The following is a 17,799-nucleotide window of genomic DNA, read 5'->3' on the forward strand; positions in this document are numbered from 1 at the left end:
CATCAAAATTGGCCTTTCTCCCTCATTCCTGAAGAAGGGCTTATGCCCGAAACGTCGATTCTCCTGTTCCCTGGATGCTGCCTGACCTGCTGCGCTTTTCCAGCAACACATTTTCAGCCCCTTTCTCCAAGAGTCTTTGGTTCTTGTTTGTGAACTTTTAGTTGTGACAAGACAAGCGAAGAATGGCCACTTTATCTCATTTTGGGTGCTACCTTCCAGTGTTGGCTTTGAAACTGGAGTCACAGGTAGACAGGGCAGTGAAGAAGGCATTTGACACCTTCACCTTCATTGGTCAGAATATTGAGTACAGGAGTTGGGGCATCATGTTGCAGCTGTAAAGGACGTTGGTGAGGCCACTTTATGACTACTGAATTCAATTCTGGTCTCCCTTCAACATGAAAAATGTTGTTAAAATTGAGAGAATGCAGAAAAGACTTACAAGGATGTTGCCAGGACTGGAGGATTTGAGCAATAGAGAGAGGCTGAATAGGCAGGGGCTGTTTTTTCTGGATCTTCAGAGGCTGGGGGGTGATCTTATAGAGGTTTATAAAATCATGAGGGGCATGGATAGGGTAAATAGACAAAGTCTTTTCCCTGGGGTGGGGTAGTCCAAAACTGGAGGGCACAGGTTTAGGGTAAGAGGGGAAAGATTGAAAAGGGACCTAAGGGGTAAACTGTTTTACACAGAGGGTGGTGTATGGAATGAGCTGCCAGAGGAAGTGGTGGAGGCTGGTACAATTACAACATTTAAAAGGCATCTGGGTGGGTATATGAATAGGAAGGGTTTAGAGGGGTATGGTGATATTCCTGATGAAGGGCTCCAGCCCAAAATGTCAATTTTCCTGCTCCTCGGATGCTGCCTGACCTACTGTGTTTTTCCAGCACCACACTCTCAACTCTGATCTCCAGCATCTGCAGACCTCACTGTCTCCTTTAAAGGGATATGGGCCAAGTTCTAGCAAATGGGAAGAGGTCAGATTGGGATGTCTGGCCAGTGTGGACAAGTTGGACCGTGCTGTATGATTCTATGACTATAACTCTGTCGCCAGGCAATACTAACAAAGAGTTGAAAGTGTTTTGCTGGAAAAGCACAGCAGGTCAGGCAGCATCCGAGGAGCAAGAAAATTCCTGATGAAGGGCTTTGACCAGAAACGTCCATTTTTCTGTTCCTCGGATGCTGCCTGATCTGTTGTGCTTTTCCAGCAAAACACTTTCAACTCTGATCTCCAGCATTTGCAGACCTCACTGTCCCCCAATACGGACAAAGACCCAACTCCCCTGTCTCCCAACCCCAGCCACCTCCTAAACCTTTCCTCCTGTCGCTGCTCATCAGCTGCTGAAATTTCCACTTGTCTTCTATTCAGACTCAATAATTTCAGCACCAAACCACACCCCCAACCCACCTCCTCAATATGTACCCTCACTCAGTTTCATGTACCCTGACTTGGATGAATCCAATCTTCCATTACAGTTCTGCCCTCAGATTGTACCTTTGCTTGCTGACAAATTCAATCAAACCCACATCCTTGCTTTCAAATTCAGCCATATTCAAGGGCAGCACAGTGACACAGTGGTGACTGTCTGTGTGGAGTTTGCACATTCTCCCCATGTCTGTATGGATTTTCTCTAGGTGGTTTCTACAGTCCAAAGATGTGCAGGTTAAGGTGGACTGCTTGCTGCAAATTGCTCATAGTGTCAGATATATGCAGGCTAGATGGATTAGCCATGGGAAATGCAGGGTTATAGGGCTAAGGAAGGGGCGTGGGTCTGAGTGGAATGCCTTTCAGAGGGATGGCGTGGACCTGATGGGCTGAATGGGAGTTTGTGACATCCTTGAAACTTCCAACTCACCGAATCCCTGTAATATACTTCAGCCCAGAACACGGAATCCATCAGAGATCTCTGCACTCCCCCAGAACCCTGCACCATCCGAGAAGTCTGCACTCGGGCTCATGCCCGAAACGTCGATTCTCCTGCTCCTTGGATGCTGCCTGACCTGCTGCGCTTTCTCTGCATTCCCCTATAACCCTGCACCCATCCGAGATCTCTGCATTCCCCTATAACCCTGCACCCATCCGAGATCTCTGCATTCCCCTATAACCCTGCACCCATCCGAGATCTCTGCATTCCCCTATAACCCTGCACCCATCCGAGATCTCTGCATTCCCCTATAACCCTGCACCCATCCGAGATCTCTGCATTCCCCTATAACCCTGCACCCATCCGAGATCTCTGCATTCCCCTATAACCCTGCACCCATCCGAGATCTCTGCATTCCCCTATAACCCTGCACCCATCCGAGATCTCTGCATTCCCCTATAACCCTGCACCCATCCGAGATCTCTGCATTCCCCTATAACCCTGCACCCATCCGAGATCTCTGCATTCCCCTATAACCCTGCACCCATCCGAGATCTCTGCATTCCCCTATAACCCTGCACCCATCCGAGATCTCTGCATTCCCCTATAACCCTGCACCCATCCGAGATCTCTGCATTCCCCTATAACCCTGCACCCATCCGAGATCTCTGCATTCCCCTATAACCCTGCACCCATCCGAGATCTCTGCATTCCCCTATAACCCTGCACCCATCCGAGATCTCTGCATTCCCCTATAACCCTGCACCCATCCGAGATCTCTGCATTCCCCTATAACCCTGCACCCATCCGAGATCTCTGCATTCCCCTATAACCCTGCACCCATCCGAGATCTCTGCATTCCCCTATAACCCTGCACCCATCCGAGATCTCTGCATTCCCCTATAACCCTGCACCCATCCGAGATCTCTGCATTCCCCTATAACCCTGCACCCATCCGAGATCTCTGCATTCCCCTATAACCCTGCACCCATCCGAGATCTCTGCATTCCCCTATAACCCTGCACCCATCCGAGATCTCTGCATTCCCCTATAACCCTGCACCCATCCGAGATCTCTGCATTCCCCTATAACCCTGCACCCATCCGAGATCTCTGCATTCCCCTATAACCCTGCACCCATCCGAGATCTCTGCATTCCCCTATAACCCTGCACCCATCCGAGATCTCTGCATTCCCCTATAACCCTGCACCCATCCGAGATCTCTGCATTCCCCTATAACCCTGCACCCATCCGAGATCTCTGCATTCCCCTATAACCCTGCACCCATCCGAGATCTCTGCATTCCCCTATAACCCTGCACCCATCCGAGATCTCTGCATTCCCCTATAACCCTGCACCCATCCGAGATCTCTGCATTCCCCTATAACCCTGCACCCATCCGAGATCTCTGCATTCCCCTATAACCCTGCACCCATCCGAGATCTCTGCATTCCCCTATAACCCTGCACCCATCCGAGATCTCTGCATTCCCCTATAACCCTGCACCCATCCGAGATCTCTGCATTCCCCTATAACCCTGCACCCATCCGAGATCTCTGCATTCCCCTATAACCCTGCACCCATCCGAGATCTCTGCATTCCCCTATAACCCTGCACCCATCCGAGATCTCTGCATTCCCCTATAACCCTGCACCCATCCGAGATCTCTGCATTCCCCTATAACCCTGCACCCATCCGAGATCTCTGCATTCCCCTATAACCCTGCACCCATCCGAGATCTCTGCATTCCCCTATAACCCTGCACCCATCCGAGATCTCTGCATTCCCCTATAACCCTGCACCCATCCGAGATCTCTGCATTCCCCTATAACCCTGCACCCATCCGAGATCTCTGCATTCCCCTATAACCCTGCACCCATCCGAGATCTCTGCATTCCCCTATAACCCTGCACCCATCCGAGATCTCTGCATTCCCCTATAACCCTGCACCCATCCGAGATCTCTGCATTCCCCTATAACCCTGCACCCATCCGAGATCTCTGCATTCCCCTATAACCCTGCACCCATCCGAGATCTCTGCATTCCCCTATAACCCTGCACCCATCCGAGATCTCTGCATTCCCCTATAACCCTGCACCCATCCGAGATCTCTGCATTCCCCTATAACCCTGCACCCATCCGAGATCTCTGCATTCCCCTATAACCCTGCACCCATCCGAGATCTCTGCATTCCCCTATAACCCTGCACCCATCCGAGATCTCTGCATTCCCCTATAACCCTGCACCCATCCGAGATCTCTGCATTCCCCTATAACCCTGCACCCATCCGAGATCTCTGCATTCCCCTATAACCCTGCACCCATCCGAGATCTCTGCATTCCCCTATAACCCTGCACCCATCCGAGATCTCTGCATTCCCCTATAACCCTGCACCCATCCGAGATCTCTGCATTCCCCTATAACCCTGCACCCATCCGAGATCTCTGCATTCCCCTATAACCCTGCACCCATCCGAGATCTCTGCATTCCCCTATAACCCTGCACCCATCCGAGATCTCTGCATTCCCCTATAACCCTGCACCCATCCGAGATCTCTGCATTCCCCTATAACCCTGCACCCATCCGAGATCTCTGCATTCCCCTATAACCCTGCACCCATCCGAGATCTCTGCATTCCCCTATAACCCTGCACCCATCCGAGATCTCTGCATTCCCCTATAACCCTGCACCCATCCGAGATCTCTGCATTCCCCTATAACCCTGCACCCATCCGAGATCTCTGCATTCCCCTATAACCCTGCACCCATCCGAGATCTCTGCACTCCCCTATAACCCTGCACCCATCCGAGATCTCTGCTCTCCCCTATAACCCTGCACCCATCCGAGATCTCTGCATTCCCCTATAACCCTGCACCCATCCGAGATCTCTGAACTCCCCCAATTCTGATAGATTTTCTTCACTCCTTTGGTGGCTTTGCTTTCAGTTGTCAGGGCCCTGCGCTCTGTAATGTCTTCCCTGCATCTTTATGCCACTCCCTCAGTTTCTTCACGTAAGCAACTACTCCAAACCTATCCCTCTGACCAGGCGTTTGTGGCTGCCTCTCTTCTGTTCTCTTAATGTGACTCAAATTTTCACTGGGATTTGTTCATACAAAGGGTCTTGGCATGCTTTATCAACCTTGAAGGCACTACGTAGCTGCAAGTTGTTGTTGTTTTGGAGAGTCCTGATGGTTGATATCTGATATGTGAGGAGTTGTCCCTTAGGTATGGAACCCCCTAACTGGTGCCATTTCCACAGCTGCCCATTGCTGGTACCTTGTGGTTATCTGCCAGCTGTACCAGTGTGTGGTACTGGGTGAGGATTGTTTGGAGGTGTCACAAATCCTCCTTTGACTTTGCTTTGCCTTGGGGCCTTACCCTGGGTGATTGGTGGTAGAGGGTACACCACCCTACAGTATCTACAGAGGATGTTCTGCTTGTGGAGAACAAGGAGGTTTATTACATGGTAGTGATAATTACAATTACATTGGGCCAGGTATAATTACTGAGACCTTGAGGAGCTGCTTCCTCTGAAAGTGAGAATAGAACCTCCTTGCCTCCACCCACAGACAGTGTTGGGAGCCAGTGGAATGGGTGGAGCCAATGTAACACTGACATTATCCCACAGCAATTGATAGAATATAGAACAATACAGCACAGTACCGACCTTCAGCTCTCGATGCTGTGCCAGCTTTATATCCTACTCTAAGATCAGACGAGCCTACATACCCCTCATTGTACTATCTTCCATGTGTCTATCCAAGAGTTGCTTAAATGTCCCTAATGCATCTGACTCTACTATCACTGCTGGTAGTGCATTCCACTCTCTGTGTAAAGAATTGACCGCTGAAAACTTCCTCCAAACACCTTAATGTTATGGCCCCTTGTGAAAGACATTTTCGTCCTGGGAAAAAAGTCTTTGACTATCCACTCTATTTACGCCTCTTATCCTCTTGTTCACTTTGGTCAAGACACCTCTCATCCTTCTTTGTTTCAATGAGAAAACCTCTAGCTCCCTCAACCTTTCTTCATAAAACATGCCCTCCAGTCCAGGCAACATCCTGGTAAATCTCCTCTGCACCCTCTCTAAAGCTTCCATGCACTTTCCGATAATGAGGCAACCAGAACTGAACACAATATTCCAAGTGTGGTTTAACCAGGCTCCATAGAGTTGCAGTATAACCTCGTGGCTCTTAAACTCAGTCACCATGCTAATGAAAGCTAACTCACAATAAGCCTTCTTAACAACCCTATCAACTTGGGTGGTAACTTTGAGGGATCTATGGACAAGGATCCCAAGATCCCTCTGTTCCTCCATACTGCCATGAATCCTGCCTTTAACTCTGAAATCTACATTCAAATTCAACCTTCCAAAGTGAATCACTTTGCACTTTTCCAGGTTGAACTCCATCTGCCATTTCTCAGACCAGTTCTGCATTCTGTCAATGTCCCGTCGCAATCTAGAACAGCCCTCGACACTATCCACAAATCCACCAACCTTTGTGTCATCGGCAAACTTACCATCTCACCCATCCACTTCCTCATCCAAGTCATTTAAAAAAAATCACAAAAGGCAGAGATCCCAGAACCAATCCCTGCGGAACACCAGGCTGAATACTTTCCATCTACCACCACCCTCTGTCTTCTCTGGGCCAGCCAATTCTGTATCCAGACAGCCAGGTTTCCCTGTATCCCATGCCTCCTTACTTTCTGAATGAGCCTATCATGGAGAACCTTATCAAATGCCTCGCTAAAATCCATGTATGCCACCTTCACTGCTCTACCTTCATCAATGTGTTTTGTCACATCTGCAAAGAATTCAGGAAGGTTTGTGAGGCATGACCTGCCCCTCACAAAGCCATGCTGACTATCTCTAATCAAACTATGATTTTCCAAGTATTCATAAATCCTGTCTCTCAGAATCCTCAGCAATAATTTGCCCTCTATATACGTAAGATTGACTGGTCTATAATTCCCAGGATTATCCCTATTCCTTTTCTTGAACAAGGGAATAACATTTGCCACCCTCCAATCATTGGGCACTACTCCAGTGGGCAGTGAGGACGCAAAGATCATCATCGAAGGTGAAGCAATCTCTTCCCTCACTTCCTGCCGTAACCTTGGGTTCTATATACGTAAGATTGACTGGTCTGTAATTCCCAGGATTATCCCTATTCCTTTTCTTGAACAAGGGAATAACATTTGCCACCCTCCAATCATTGGGCACTACTCCAGTGGGCAGTGAGGACGCAAAGATCATCATCGAAGGTGAAGCAATCTCTTCCCTCACTTCCTGCAGTAACCTTGGGTATATTACCAACTGGCCCAGGGCACTTATAAATCCTTATGTTTTTCAAAATTTTCAGCAAATCTGTCTTCCTATCATCAACCTGTTCTAGTATATCAGTCTGTTTCACGCTGTCCTCAGAAATGTCAAAGTCCCTCTCAGTAGTGAATACTGAAGCTAAGTATTCATTAAGGACCTCACCTAACCCCTCCGACTCCAGGCACAAGTTCCCTCCACTATCCCGAATCAGCCCTACCCTCACTCTGGCCATCCTCTTCTTCCTCACATAAGTGTAGAATGCCTTCAGGTTTTCCTTAATCCTACCTGCTAAAGCATCTTCATGCCCCCTTCCAGCTCACCTAAGTCCAATTCCTTCCCGGCTACCTTGTAACCCTCTAGAGCCTTGTCTGATCCTTGCTTCCGCAACCTTAAGTAAGCTTCCTTCTTCCTCTTGACTCTATGTTCCACATCCCTTGTCATCCAAGGTTCCTCCACCCTACCATCCCTTCCTTGCCTCAGTGGGACAAACCTATTCAGCACTATCAGCAAGTGCTGCCTAAACAGCCTCCATATTTCTATCGTGCATTTTCCTGAGAACATCTGATCCCAATTTAGGTGCCCAAATTTCTGCCTAATAGCATTGTAATTCCCCCTCCCCCAATTAAATACTTTTCCATACCATCTGCTCCTATCCCTCTCCACAACTACAGTAAAGGTCAGGGAGTTGAGGGCAGCGCAGTGACTCACTGGTTAGCACTGCTGCCTCACAGCACCAGGGAATTGGGTTTGATTCCAGCCTTGGGTGACTGTGTGGAGTTTGCACATTCTTCCCGTGTCATGTGGGTTTCCTCCGGGTGATCAGTTTCCTCCCACAGTCCAAAGATATGCAGGTTAGGTGAATTGACCATGCTAAATTGCCGTAGTGTTCAGGGATGTGTAGGTTAGGTGCATTAGTCATGGGAAATGTAGAGTAATAGGGTAGGGAATGGATCTGGGTGAGTTACTCTTCGGAGGGTCGTTGTGGAGTTGTTGAGCCAAATCGCCTGTTTCCACATAGTAGGGCTTCTATGATTTCCATGCGTTGTGATCACTATCACTGAAATGCTCTCCTACTCAGAGATTTGTCACCTGGTATGATTTGTTGCCAATATCCAATATGGCCTCCCATCTAGTCAGCCTTTCTATATATTGAGTCAGGAATTCACCAGGACACACCTGACAAAAACTGCTCCATCCAAACTATTTGAACTAAGGAGGTTCCAATCAATATTAGGGAAGTTGAAGTCACCCATGACAACAACCCTGTTACTTATGCACACTTATCTAATCTAATCTAATTTCCAAAATCTGTTTCCCAATCTGCTCCTTGGTGTCTCTATTGCTATTGGGAGGCCTATAGAAAACTCCCAGTAAAGTGACTGCTCCTTTCCTGTTTCTGACTTCAGCCCCTACTGAGTCTGCAGACAAACCCTCCTCGACAACCTCCCTTTCTGCAGCTGTGATGCTATCCCTGATTAGCAATGCTGCTCCTCCACCTCTTCTACCTTTCCCCTATTCCCTGATTGTGCATTCTAGTTGAGACAATGGAGGAGGTCATTAGGGATTATGAGACTTTCATTGGTCATTGTCTGTTGGGTGAAGAGTTGAAGATTGCAGCTTTCCATGTATCTCACAGTCTGTCTGCAGCTGGTTAAAATTTCTGCTAACTTTTGTTGCTGGTCAGCTGCCCGGAACTGTCGATGTGCAATTAGAGCCCTGGATCCCCTGGCTTGACACACCCAGTGACTGTACTTGTTGTTCCTCAGCGACAGGTCGTGTTTCCATTGCTGAGCTTATGTTCCATTCCAGGGCCTGAAAAACACAGAGTAAAAGCTGCTTCTGTCTAACAAAGAGCCCAGCCTATGTCAGGCACTTGCTAGTGAAATGGAAACTGAGCACACTGTACACAGCAAGCAGATCCGTCTTTGGGTGAACGGTGCTGTGTATACAGAGCATGTGGGATGCAAGGTAGCACTGTGCTGGTACATTTACGTAGGGGTGAGGTTGGGCTGGAGAGAGATTTCACTAAGGGATGCGAGATTGTCCTGAAAGATAGAGGCTGCCCTAGGACAGTGAGGCTGCACTGGGGCAGTGAGGCTGCACTGGGGCAGTGAGGCTGCACTGGAGGGTGAGGCCACACTAGAGGATGTGGCTGCACTGGAGGGTGAGAACATTCTCAACATGCTCATAACCTGTTTGCACACAAGCCCGATGTTACTGTATCTTCTGTCTCTTTCTCGTGTGTCCTGTCTGCTCACTCTGTTTCTCTGTCTTCAAAGATAAACTGTTCGGCAAAAGCTTCCTGCAGGCGGGACGCTACATCATGTCCCATAAATCCTGGATGAAGACAGTTCCAACAGAGAATTGCGATGTACTGATGACTTTCCCAGGTAAGATTAACATCAATAAGAGTCACTGGCTCAGTGTTACAATTTCTGGGCCTCACGGTTGTAGGTTTGGGGGTGGAATGTTGGGGGTGGGGGGGGAGGCTGGGGAAAGCTCATGAGGAATTGGAGTGGGACTGACTCCCAAAACATTCTGACCAGCAGAGGAACTCTCCAGGGACGGGAGGGGAGTGGGAATAGTGACCACAAAGAAAGGGACACAGGGGAGGTGATGAAAGCCCCAGAGGATTTTGAATTTTGCCAGCCTTTTACTACTGGGGGAGTAGCCCCCCCCACCCAACCCTCACCCCAATCTATGTACAGGTCTCCACTTCAGCAATGGCTGCCGCCCTGTGACAACCATGAGGTGGAGGTACTGTCATCGGACCGAGTTAAAAATCACATAACACCAGGTTATTAGTCCAACAGGTTTATTTGGAAGCACTAGCTTTTCAGATTACCTGATGATGAAGCAGCGCTCCGAAAGCTAGTGCTTCCAAATAAATCTGTTGGACTACAACCTGGTATTGTGCGATTTTTAACTTGCCCCTGTGGTAAATGAAGGGGCTACAGGAGGTGGAGGTTTCAAACCCCAAGCAAGGGGCTATGAGTCAGAAAGTCCACATCTGTGACCCATACAAGACACCCACATTTCTGCCGCAGTTTGAAGGCCTCTTGGCTTTGATAATTCCACCCCCCCTGAGGAGAGCTGCTCTCTAACCTGCCCGAGCAGCCCCTACAGCTCCCCACCGGCCTGCCCAGGTACTAAATCTGAACCTGGAGTGTTGAGATCCCAGCCTCAGTAAGACTGCGAGCACGGACGACACCAATTAAAACAGCTGCTTTCAGGAAGAATGCACCCAGGGAGCACTCTGCCAGGAAATGTACAAAATTGGATAGCAAATTGGCTGAGTGACAAGAGCATTGTTAATGGATGGTTTTGGACTGCGAGAAGGCCTGGGGTGGAGAACTCTAGCAGTCAGTGTTGGGATCTGGATTTTTCTGAGATATATATTTTTTCATTCACTTGTGGGATGTGGGTGTCACTGGCTTGTCCCAGCATTTATTGCCCATCCCTAGTTGTCCATTGAGAAGGTGGGAGTGAGCTACCTTCCAGAACCGGTGCAGTCCATGTGCTGTGGATAGACCCACAATGCCCTTAGGGAGGGAATTTTACCCCCTAATAAATTACTTCCACCTTGGGTTATAGGACACAATTTCAAAATTTGCAGGTGGCACAAAACCTGGAAGCAGAGAAACCATGAGGTGCACAGCATAGAACTTCAAAAGGACAGAGATGTTAGTGAAATCGGCAAATAGGGTCAGATGTGGAGAAATGTGAGGTACTACATTTTGATACAGAGAACATGGAGAAATATGAAGACATTTTTCCTCATATCACATCTGCCTTTTTTATTAATGACTTTAAAACATAACCTTCTCCTCCTTTCCCAAGTGAGAATTATTTCTATTCACTCTGTCCTGGCCTCTCACAACCTTCCTATCAAATGAAGGGGACATTTCTGAAGGGGATATAGGAGCAGAGGATCCTGGGTGTATGTGTGTGTGTGTGAGTCATCAAAGGTGGAAGGTCAGGTGGAGACAGTGCACAGTGTCCTAGAGTTTGGCGGTTTGGTAATGTAGAACTTGAGTATTTTTTTGAAAAAAAGACACACGTTAAAGATTTTTGTCTTGCACCCGTGAGGACAATTCACGATAAGTATCGATTATAAAGGGTAAGAACATTTATATTACACAAGAACAGGGTGTTGATTTGGTTGGCAAGTGAGCTCTGATTGGTCAAGGCTGTGCCCAGAGAAATAATGGATGCCAACACTCTCTGGTATAACATGGAACTTTATTCCCCGTTTCATTGACATTTTTGTGAATGACCTGATGAATGTAAATCAAAAAGCTTTGACAAAAGTATCGGTTTTTTTTTTCAGCAATATTCCAGATTTTACTAATAGGGCCAGCAGTTTGAAGAATAAGCAAGATATGGTGAATGAATATAAGACATTAATTTGACCTGAGCCTAAATATTACATTCCGTTCTGGGCCATAGAGGGGAGGAAAGATGTGAAGGCTTTGGAGAGAGTTTGGAAAAGATTCAGGAGAACGGCTCCAGAGATAAGGAATACGTCCTGAAGGCTGGGACTGTTCTCCTTGGGGCGAGATCTGAGTAATGTATTCAAGATTATGAGAGGGGGAAGCAGAGTAAATAGAAAATACTCTCATGGATAGATCAAGAAGGAGAAGGCACAGTTTTGAAGTAATTATTAAAAGAAGCAAAAATGACGTGGGGAAGAATTGTTTTCACACAGTGAGTAGTTGGGATCTGGAATGCGTTGCCTGACAGTGCAGTGGAGACAAGTTCAAGCAAAGCTTTCAAATGGGAATTGGACAGTTATTTGAAAAGGAAGAATGTGCAGGGTCACCGGGAGAAGGTAGGAGATTGACACTGAGTGAGATGCTCACTGAGTGAGAGAGCTGGCACAGACTTGATAGCCCGAATAGCCTCCTGTCTGTAACGATTCTGGATTGTGAGGACATCCCTGAGATCCCAACATCAGGAAATCTCAGCAATGCATCGGAAAATCTGGTGGGTGCTGAGATTGGAAGTTTGAGTGAGCAGGGAAATTTGGTCTCCCTTCTAATCTTTTCTCTGTAGATCTTGGCATATTGTTGTTCAACTCTTGAACTCTAGTGCTCAAAACAAAAAAAAAACAGCTTTCCAATGGCTTTTTGTACATTTCCATGATATTGTAGTGACCTATGACCCTGGACCATCCTCAATTCTCTTTGGCCCACTGCCATTTCCAGCTTGTCACTATTTTGAATGTTCCTCTCTTTTACCCATTCTAAATCCAAAATGAATGACCCCACATTTCCTGATATTGAAATTTGTTTGCTAAAGTTTTACGCATTCACAATCTATCATTACTTTTTGTAAAAGATGCATTGGACATAGGAGAGAAGTAGGCCATTTGGCCCCTTTAAGCTGGCTCTATTCTTCATGCTCTATCTTTTGGTGCAGGCTCGAAGGGCAGAATGGCCTATTCCTGCATCTATTGTCTATTATCTTTTTTTTATTATTCACATGGGGTGTGAACATCACTGGCTGGGCTATCATTTTTATTGCCCGTCCCTAACTGCCCTGGAGACAGTGGTGGTGAGCTGCCTCCTTGAACAATTGTGGTCTCAACCCCACTCTCTACTCTGCATCTGTAACATTTGCCTCCCTCATCTCAAAAAATCTATCTAATTCTACCTGAATAAATTTAAAGACCTAGTCACCAGTATTTTCTGGAAAAAGAATTCCATATTCTAATAGCTCTCTGAGAGAGAAAAAATTCTCCTCACCTCAGTCTTAAAAAGTGAAACTCCTCTTATTTGGAAACTCTATTTCCAAGTTCCCCACGAGGTGAAACATCCTCCTGGTATTCACCTAAATCAGTCCTCTTCCACCTCCGTTCAGCAAGATCACCTCTCATTCTTCGGAATTGCAACAGATACAGGCCGAAAATGTTTAACCTTCTTACATGAGTCCTTTACCCCAGGAGTGGGTTAGGTGATCCTTCTCTGAATTGCTTTGAAAGAAATTACATCTGTTTTCAAACAAGGAGCTAAAATCTGGACACAGATATAGCCTCACCATGCGATCAGAACAGATAGGAGCAGCAGTAGGCCATTCAGCCCATCCAGTCTGCTCCACTATTCACCGAGATCGTGGCTGATCTCATAACCCTCAACTCCACTTTATCCCCATAACCCTTGAATCCCTTCCTGATTAAATGTTACACTTCCGATGTCATCCATTAGTATCATCGGTAAACTTGGATTCTCGATTCCAACACGTAAGTTGTTAAAAAATGTGTTAATTAGTTGAGACCCCAACACTGACCATTATGGGATGCCACGTGCTGCCAATTCGAGTACCTGCCCTGTTCTCTCAACTCTCTGTCCCCTGACACTCACTCAATGAAACAACCAGGAGAATAATAAGAAGATTGTGTGATTCCCACAATAATTCCCTGGAATTACAATATGACAGGGGAGGTTTTTTGGCCCCTGGTGCTGGTGCCAATACTGTCTCCTAAACTGAATTTCATCTTCTCTTAATCACACAGTAAGCTTTAGATTGAGAGCGGCTCACTGGCAAGCATGGAATCAGGTTACTAGAACATGGACATTGGCAGCATCACATCCTTTGTAGTTGCCAAGCAACAAACTGCTACTATTGTAGGAGCCAAAGTGTATGGGAATGTCAATTAACATATGATCAGTTAACAGTCTGTCTCAGAGAGAGGTAGTGAGGAGGGTCCAATTTATGAGCTGCTTATAAATCAGGAGAAACATTTCCCTGGACCATCTCAAATGGAGCTCATTGCTTCTGATCACTGGAGCAGGCAGAAGGCAATGAGCTCCTCCTCCTCCAAGTTGTTCCACCCAATTAGCTGATGTCTCTGTATCTCCTTTCCAGTTACCACATTTATTCAATCACAGCTTCTTTGTAATTCACTCATAGATGTGGGTGTCGCCAGTTAGGCCAAAGTTTATTGCTGTTTCCCTAGTTATCCTCGAGCAGGTGAAAGGGTGAGCGTCCTCTTCAACCACATGATGGAGGTAGTCCCACAATTCCGTTAGGGAGGGAATTCCAATTTGGCCCAGTGACACTGAAAGAACGGTGATTTATTTTCGGGATGGTGAGTGGCTTGGAGGGGAACTTGTATGGGGTGGTGTTCCGATGTATCTGCTGCGTTTATCCTTCTAGATGGAAGTGGTCATGGGTTTAGAAGGTGCTAACTGAGGATCTTTGGTGAATTTCTGCAGCGCATCTTGTAGATAGTACATATTGCTGCTACTGAGCGTTGGTGGTGGAGGGAGTGGATGTTTGTGGATGTAGTGTTAATCAAGCAGGGTGCTTTGTCCTGGATGGTGTCAAGCTTCTTGAGTGTTTGTTGGAGCTGCACCCATCCAGACAAGAGGGGAATATTCCATCATACTCCTGACTTGTGCCTTGTTGATGGTGGACAGAATTTGGGGAGTCAGGTCAAAGTACACTTAATGCTGGATTCCTAGCCTCTGACCTGCTCTTGTAACCATTGTATTCATATGGCTATTCCAGTTTGAGTTTCTGGTCAGTGGTAACCCCCAGGATATTGATAATGGGGCATTCGGTAATAGTCATGTCATTGAAATTCAAGATTGTCTGTTATTGGAGCTGGTCATTACCTGGCACTGTGTAGCACAAATAATACTTGCTATTGTCAGTCCACACCCAGATATTATCCAGGTCTTGCTGCATTTGTACATGGATTGCTTCGGTATCTGAGGAGTTGCAAATGGTGTTGAACATTGCGTAATCATCGGTGAACATCCCCACATCCAACCTTGTGATGGAGGGAAGGTCATGGATGTAGCAGCTGAAGATGGTTGAGTCCAGGACACTACCCTGAGGAACTCCTGCAGAGATGTCCTGGAGCTGAGGAGACTGATCTCCAATGACCACGACCATCTTCCACAAGCCAATAGTTAACACCATTGCCTAATAAACTAATTTGTCTCATGACATTTTAAAATGGTCCTCAACCTCAACAGCATTATTTTTATTCTTCCATGTGATTGTAGGCATTGCTGACAAGGTTAGCATTTGTTCCTCATTCCTAAATGCCCTGAGAAGGTGCAGATGACAAACTGGAGTTCGTGTGGTATTGGTACTCCCACTATGCTTTTTCTTTTTGATTTGACATAATTTCTCACTACTTCTGTTGATCAAGATTGTCTAATTACAGAGTATGGCTTGTGCCCTGAGCTTTATGTACAGGCTTTGCATTCTACCATTCTTTGAACGTCTGTCACTGCTGATCAGAACGATTCTATACAGACTATTCCGATGAACTCCTGTCTCATCCCTCCAAAACCCACCAAACCTAAATTAAATCCAGCTTTCTGACTCCCCTTTCGGGTTCACCATCCATCCTGATACTGTGTAGTAGCCGCCTGAAATAGGCAGCCTCATCTATTGCTCAGTCTTTTGAGATACCTTGCACTTCCAAGAGTTAGACTGGGCATGTTTCCAGACAAACATTAATGGCCTTCGGCCCATTCATGAGATTGATCAATACCTAATGATAAATGATCTAATTAAAGGTAGTCATAGAGATGTACAGCACAAAAAACTGACCCAAAGTCCAACTCATCCTTGCTGACTGGATATCCTAAATTAATGTAGTCCCATATACCGGCATTTGGCTCATATCTCTCTCAACCCTTCCTATTCATGTATCCATCTAAATGCGTTTAAAATATTGTCATCAGAACCAGACTCCACGACTTCCTCTGGCAGCTCATTCCCCCAATACATGCGCTATGCTCAGTGTGAGAAAGTTGCCTCTTGGATCCCTTTTAAATCTTTCTCCTCTCCCCTTAAACCTATGCTCTCTAGCCTGGATTCCCCTACCCGAGGAAAAAGACCTTGTCTATTCCTATCCATACCCCTCATGATTTTATAAACCTCTGTAAGTCCCCCCTCAGCCTCCGATGCTCCAGGGAAAGTAGCCCTAGCCTATTCAGCCTCTCCCTATAGCTCAAACCCTCCAACCCTGCAACGTGCTTGTAAATCTTTTCTGAACCCTTGCAAGTTTAACGACATCTTTCCTATAGCAGGGAGTCAGTATTGCAAAATGCAGTATTGCAAAAATGGCCTAACCAATGTCCTGTACAGCTGCAACATGACATCCCAACTTGTAGATGCAATAAACTGATCATTGACAGCAAGTGTACCAAACGCCTTTTTCACCACCCTATCTACATGCGACTCCACTTTCACGGAGCTATGAACCTGCATGCCAAGAAAATGGTGACCAATGCGTAATATGGTCTATCAGTTTCACTGCCAGTGTGATGCTCAGTATTTTACATATACATCCCAAAGATTAGCAGATCACATCAAACAACATGCCTTTTCAGCTGACTGGAAGCAAGGTACTGATTGTACCCAACCACCCCGAGCTTGCAAAGTGCAAAACACAGCATCCAACGTTACGTATGATCGGACAGCATTTGCTAAGCAATCCAGAATGCACTAATCATTGTGCTGACAACTAGTTTAAGATTGTCAGTCAGGCTCACAGTGTGATATATACTTGCATGTAGTGGAAGCTGCATATATTAATAAACAGGTCCTTACTCTTTGTCAACAGAAAGAAAATGAACACACATATTATGCCTGGTTCAATATAGGCAACAGCCATTCTCTGGTTCATTCCTCATGACAATGCGTGATTAATTAGAGTCAATCTGCCTGTGTTATATTTAAGCAAAACTTTACACTTAACTGTCAGTCATCATCTAACTGGTGCATCTTACAAAGCAACATGTTTATCAATCAGAGTTCACTTCTACCCAATCAGCACTGTCCTGTCACAGAGTATAAATGTTGATTGCTCTTTACATTGGTACTGGGTAATGTTGTAGAACAGAAGGACGTAGGGGTGCAGGTACACAATACTAGAACAGAGAGCCAAAGGGGTGCAGGAACATAATGTGAGAACAGAGGGACGTAGGAGGGCAGGTACATAATACTAGAACAGAGGGGCGTAGGGATGCGGGTACATAATACTAGAGTAGAGGGACATAGGGGTACAGGTACATAGTGCTAGAGCAGAGGGACGTAGGGGTGCAGGTACATAGTGCTAGAGCAGAGGGATGTATGGGTGCAGGTACATAATGCTAGAACAGAGAGATGTAGGGGTGCAGGTACATAATACTAGAACAGAGGGACGTAGGGGTGCAGGTAGATAACGTTAGAGCAGAGGGACATAAGGGTGCAGCTACATAATATTAGAGCAGAGGGACGTAGGGGTGCAGATAAATAATGCTAGAACAGACGGACATAGTGATGCAGGTACATAATACTAGAACAGAGGGACATGGGATGCAGGTACATAATATTAGAGCAGAGGGACATAGGGGTGAAGGTACATAATACTAGAGCAGAGGGACGTAGGGGTGCAGATATATAATATTAGAGCAGAGAGACGTAGGGGTGCAGATATATAATATTAGAGCAGAGGGACGTACGGGTGCAGGTACATAATACTAGAGCAGAGAGACGTAGGGGTGCAGGCACATAATACTAGAGCAGAGAGACGTAGGGGTGCAGGCACATAATACTAGAGCAGAGGGACATAGGGATGCAGGCACATAATACTAGAGCAGAGGGAC

At 46.5% G+C, this 17,799-nt stretch overlaps 1 protein-coding gene across 4 annotated transcripts in view; it reads left to right on the forward strand.

Moving 5' to 3' along the window:
- The window catches only part of ano8b (anoctamin 8b), a 118,014-nt gene that overhangs the window by 45,912 nt on the left and 54,303 nt on the right, over window positions 1-17,799 (forward strand). For all 4 annotated transcript variants that reach the window (XM_043721500.1, XM_043721502.1, XM_043721503.1 and 1 more), the window contains exon 2: window positions 9,466-9,576. In XM_043721500.1, the coding sequence (XP_043577435.1) occupies window positions 9,466-9,576 (111 nt within the window). The remainder of the gene's footprint in view (window positions 1-9,465; window positions 9,577-17,799) is intronic.

The sequence above is a fragment of the Chiloscyllium plagiosum genome, chromosome 31 (assembly GCF_004010195.1).
Source record: "Chiloscyllium plagiosum isolate BGI_BamShark_2017 chromosome 31, ASM401019v2, whole genome shotgun sequence".
NCBI lineage: Eukaryota > Metazoa > Chordata > Chondrichthyes > Orectolobiformes > Hemiscylliidae > Chiloscyllium > Chiloscyllium plagiosum.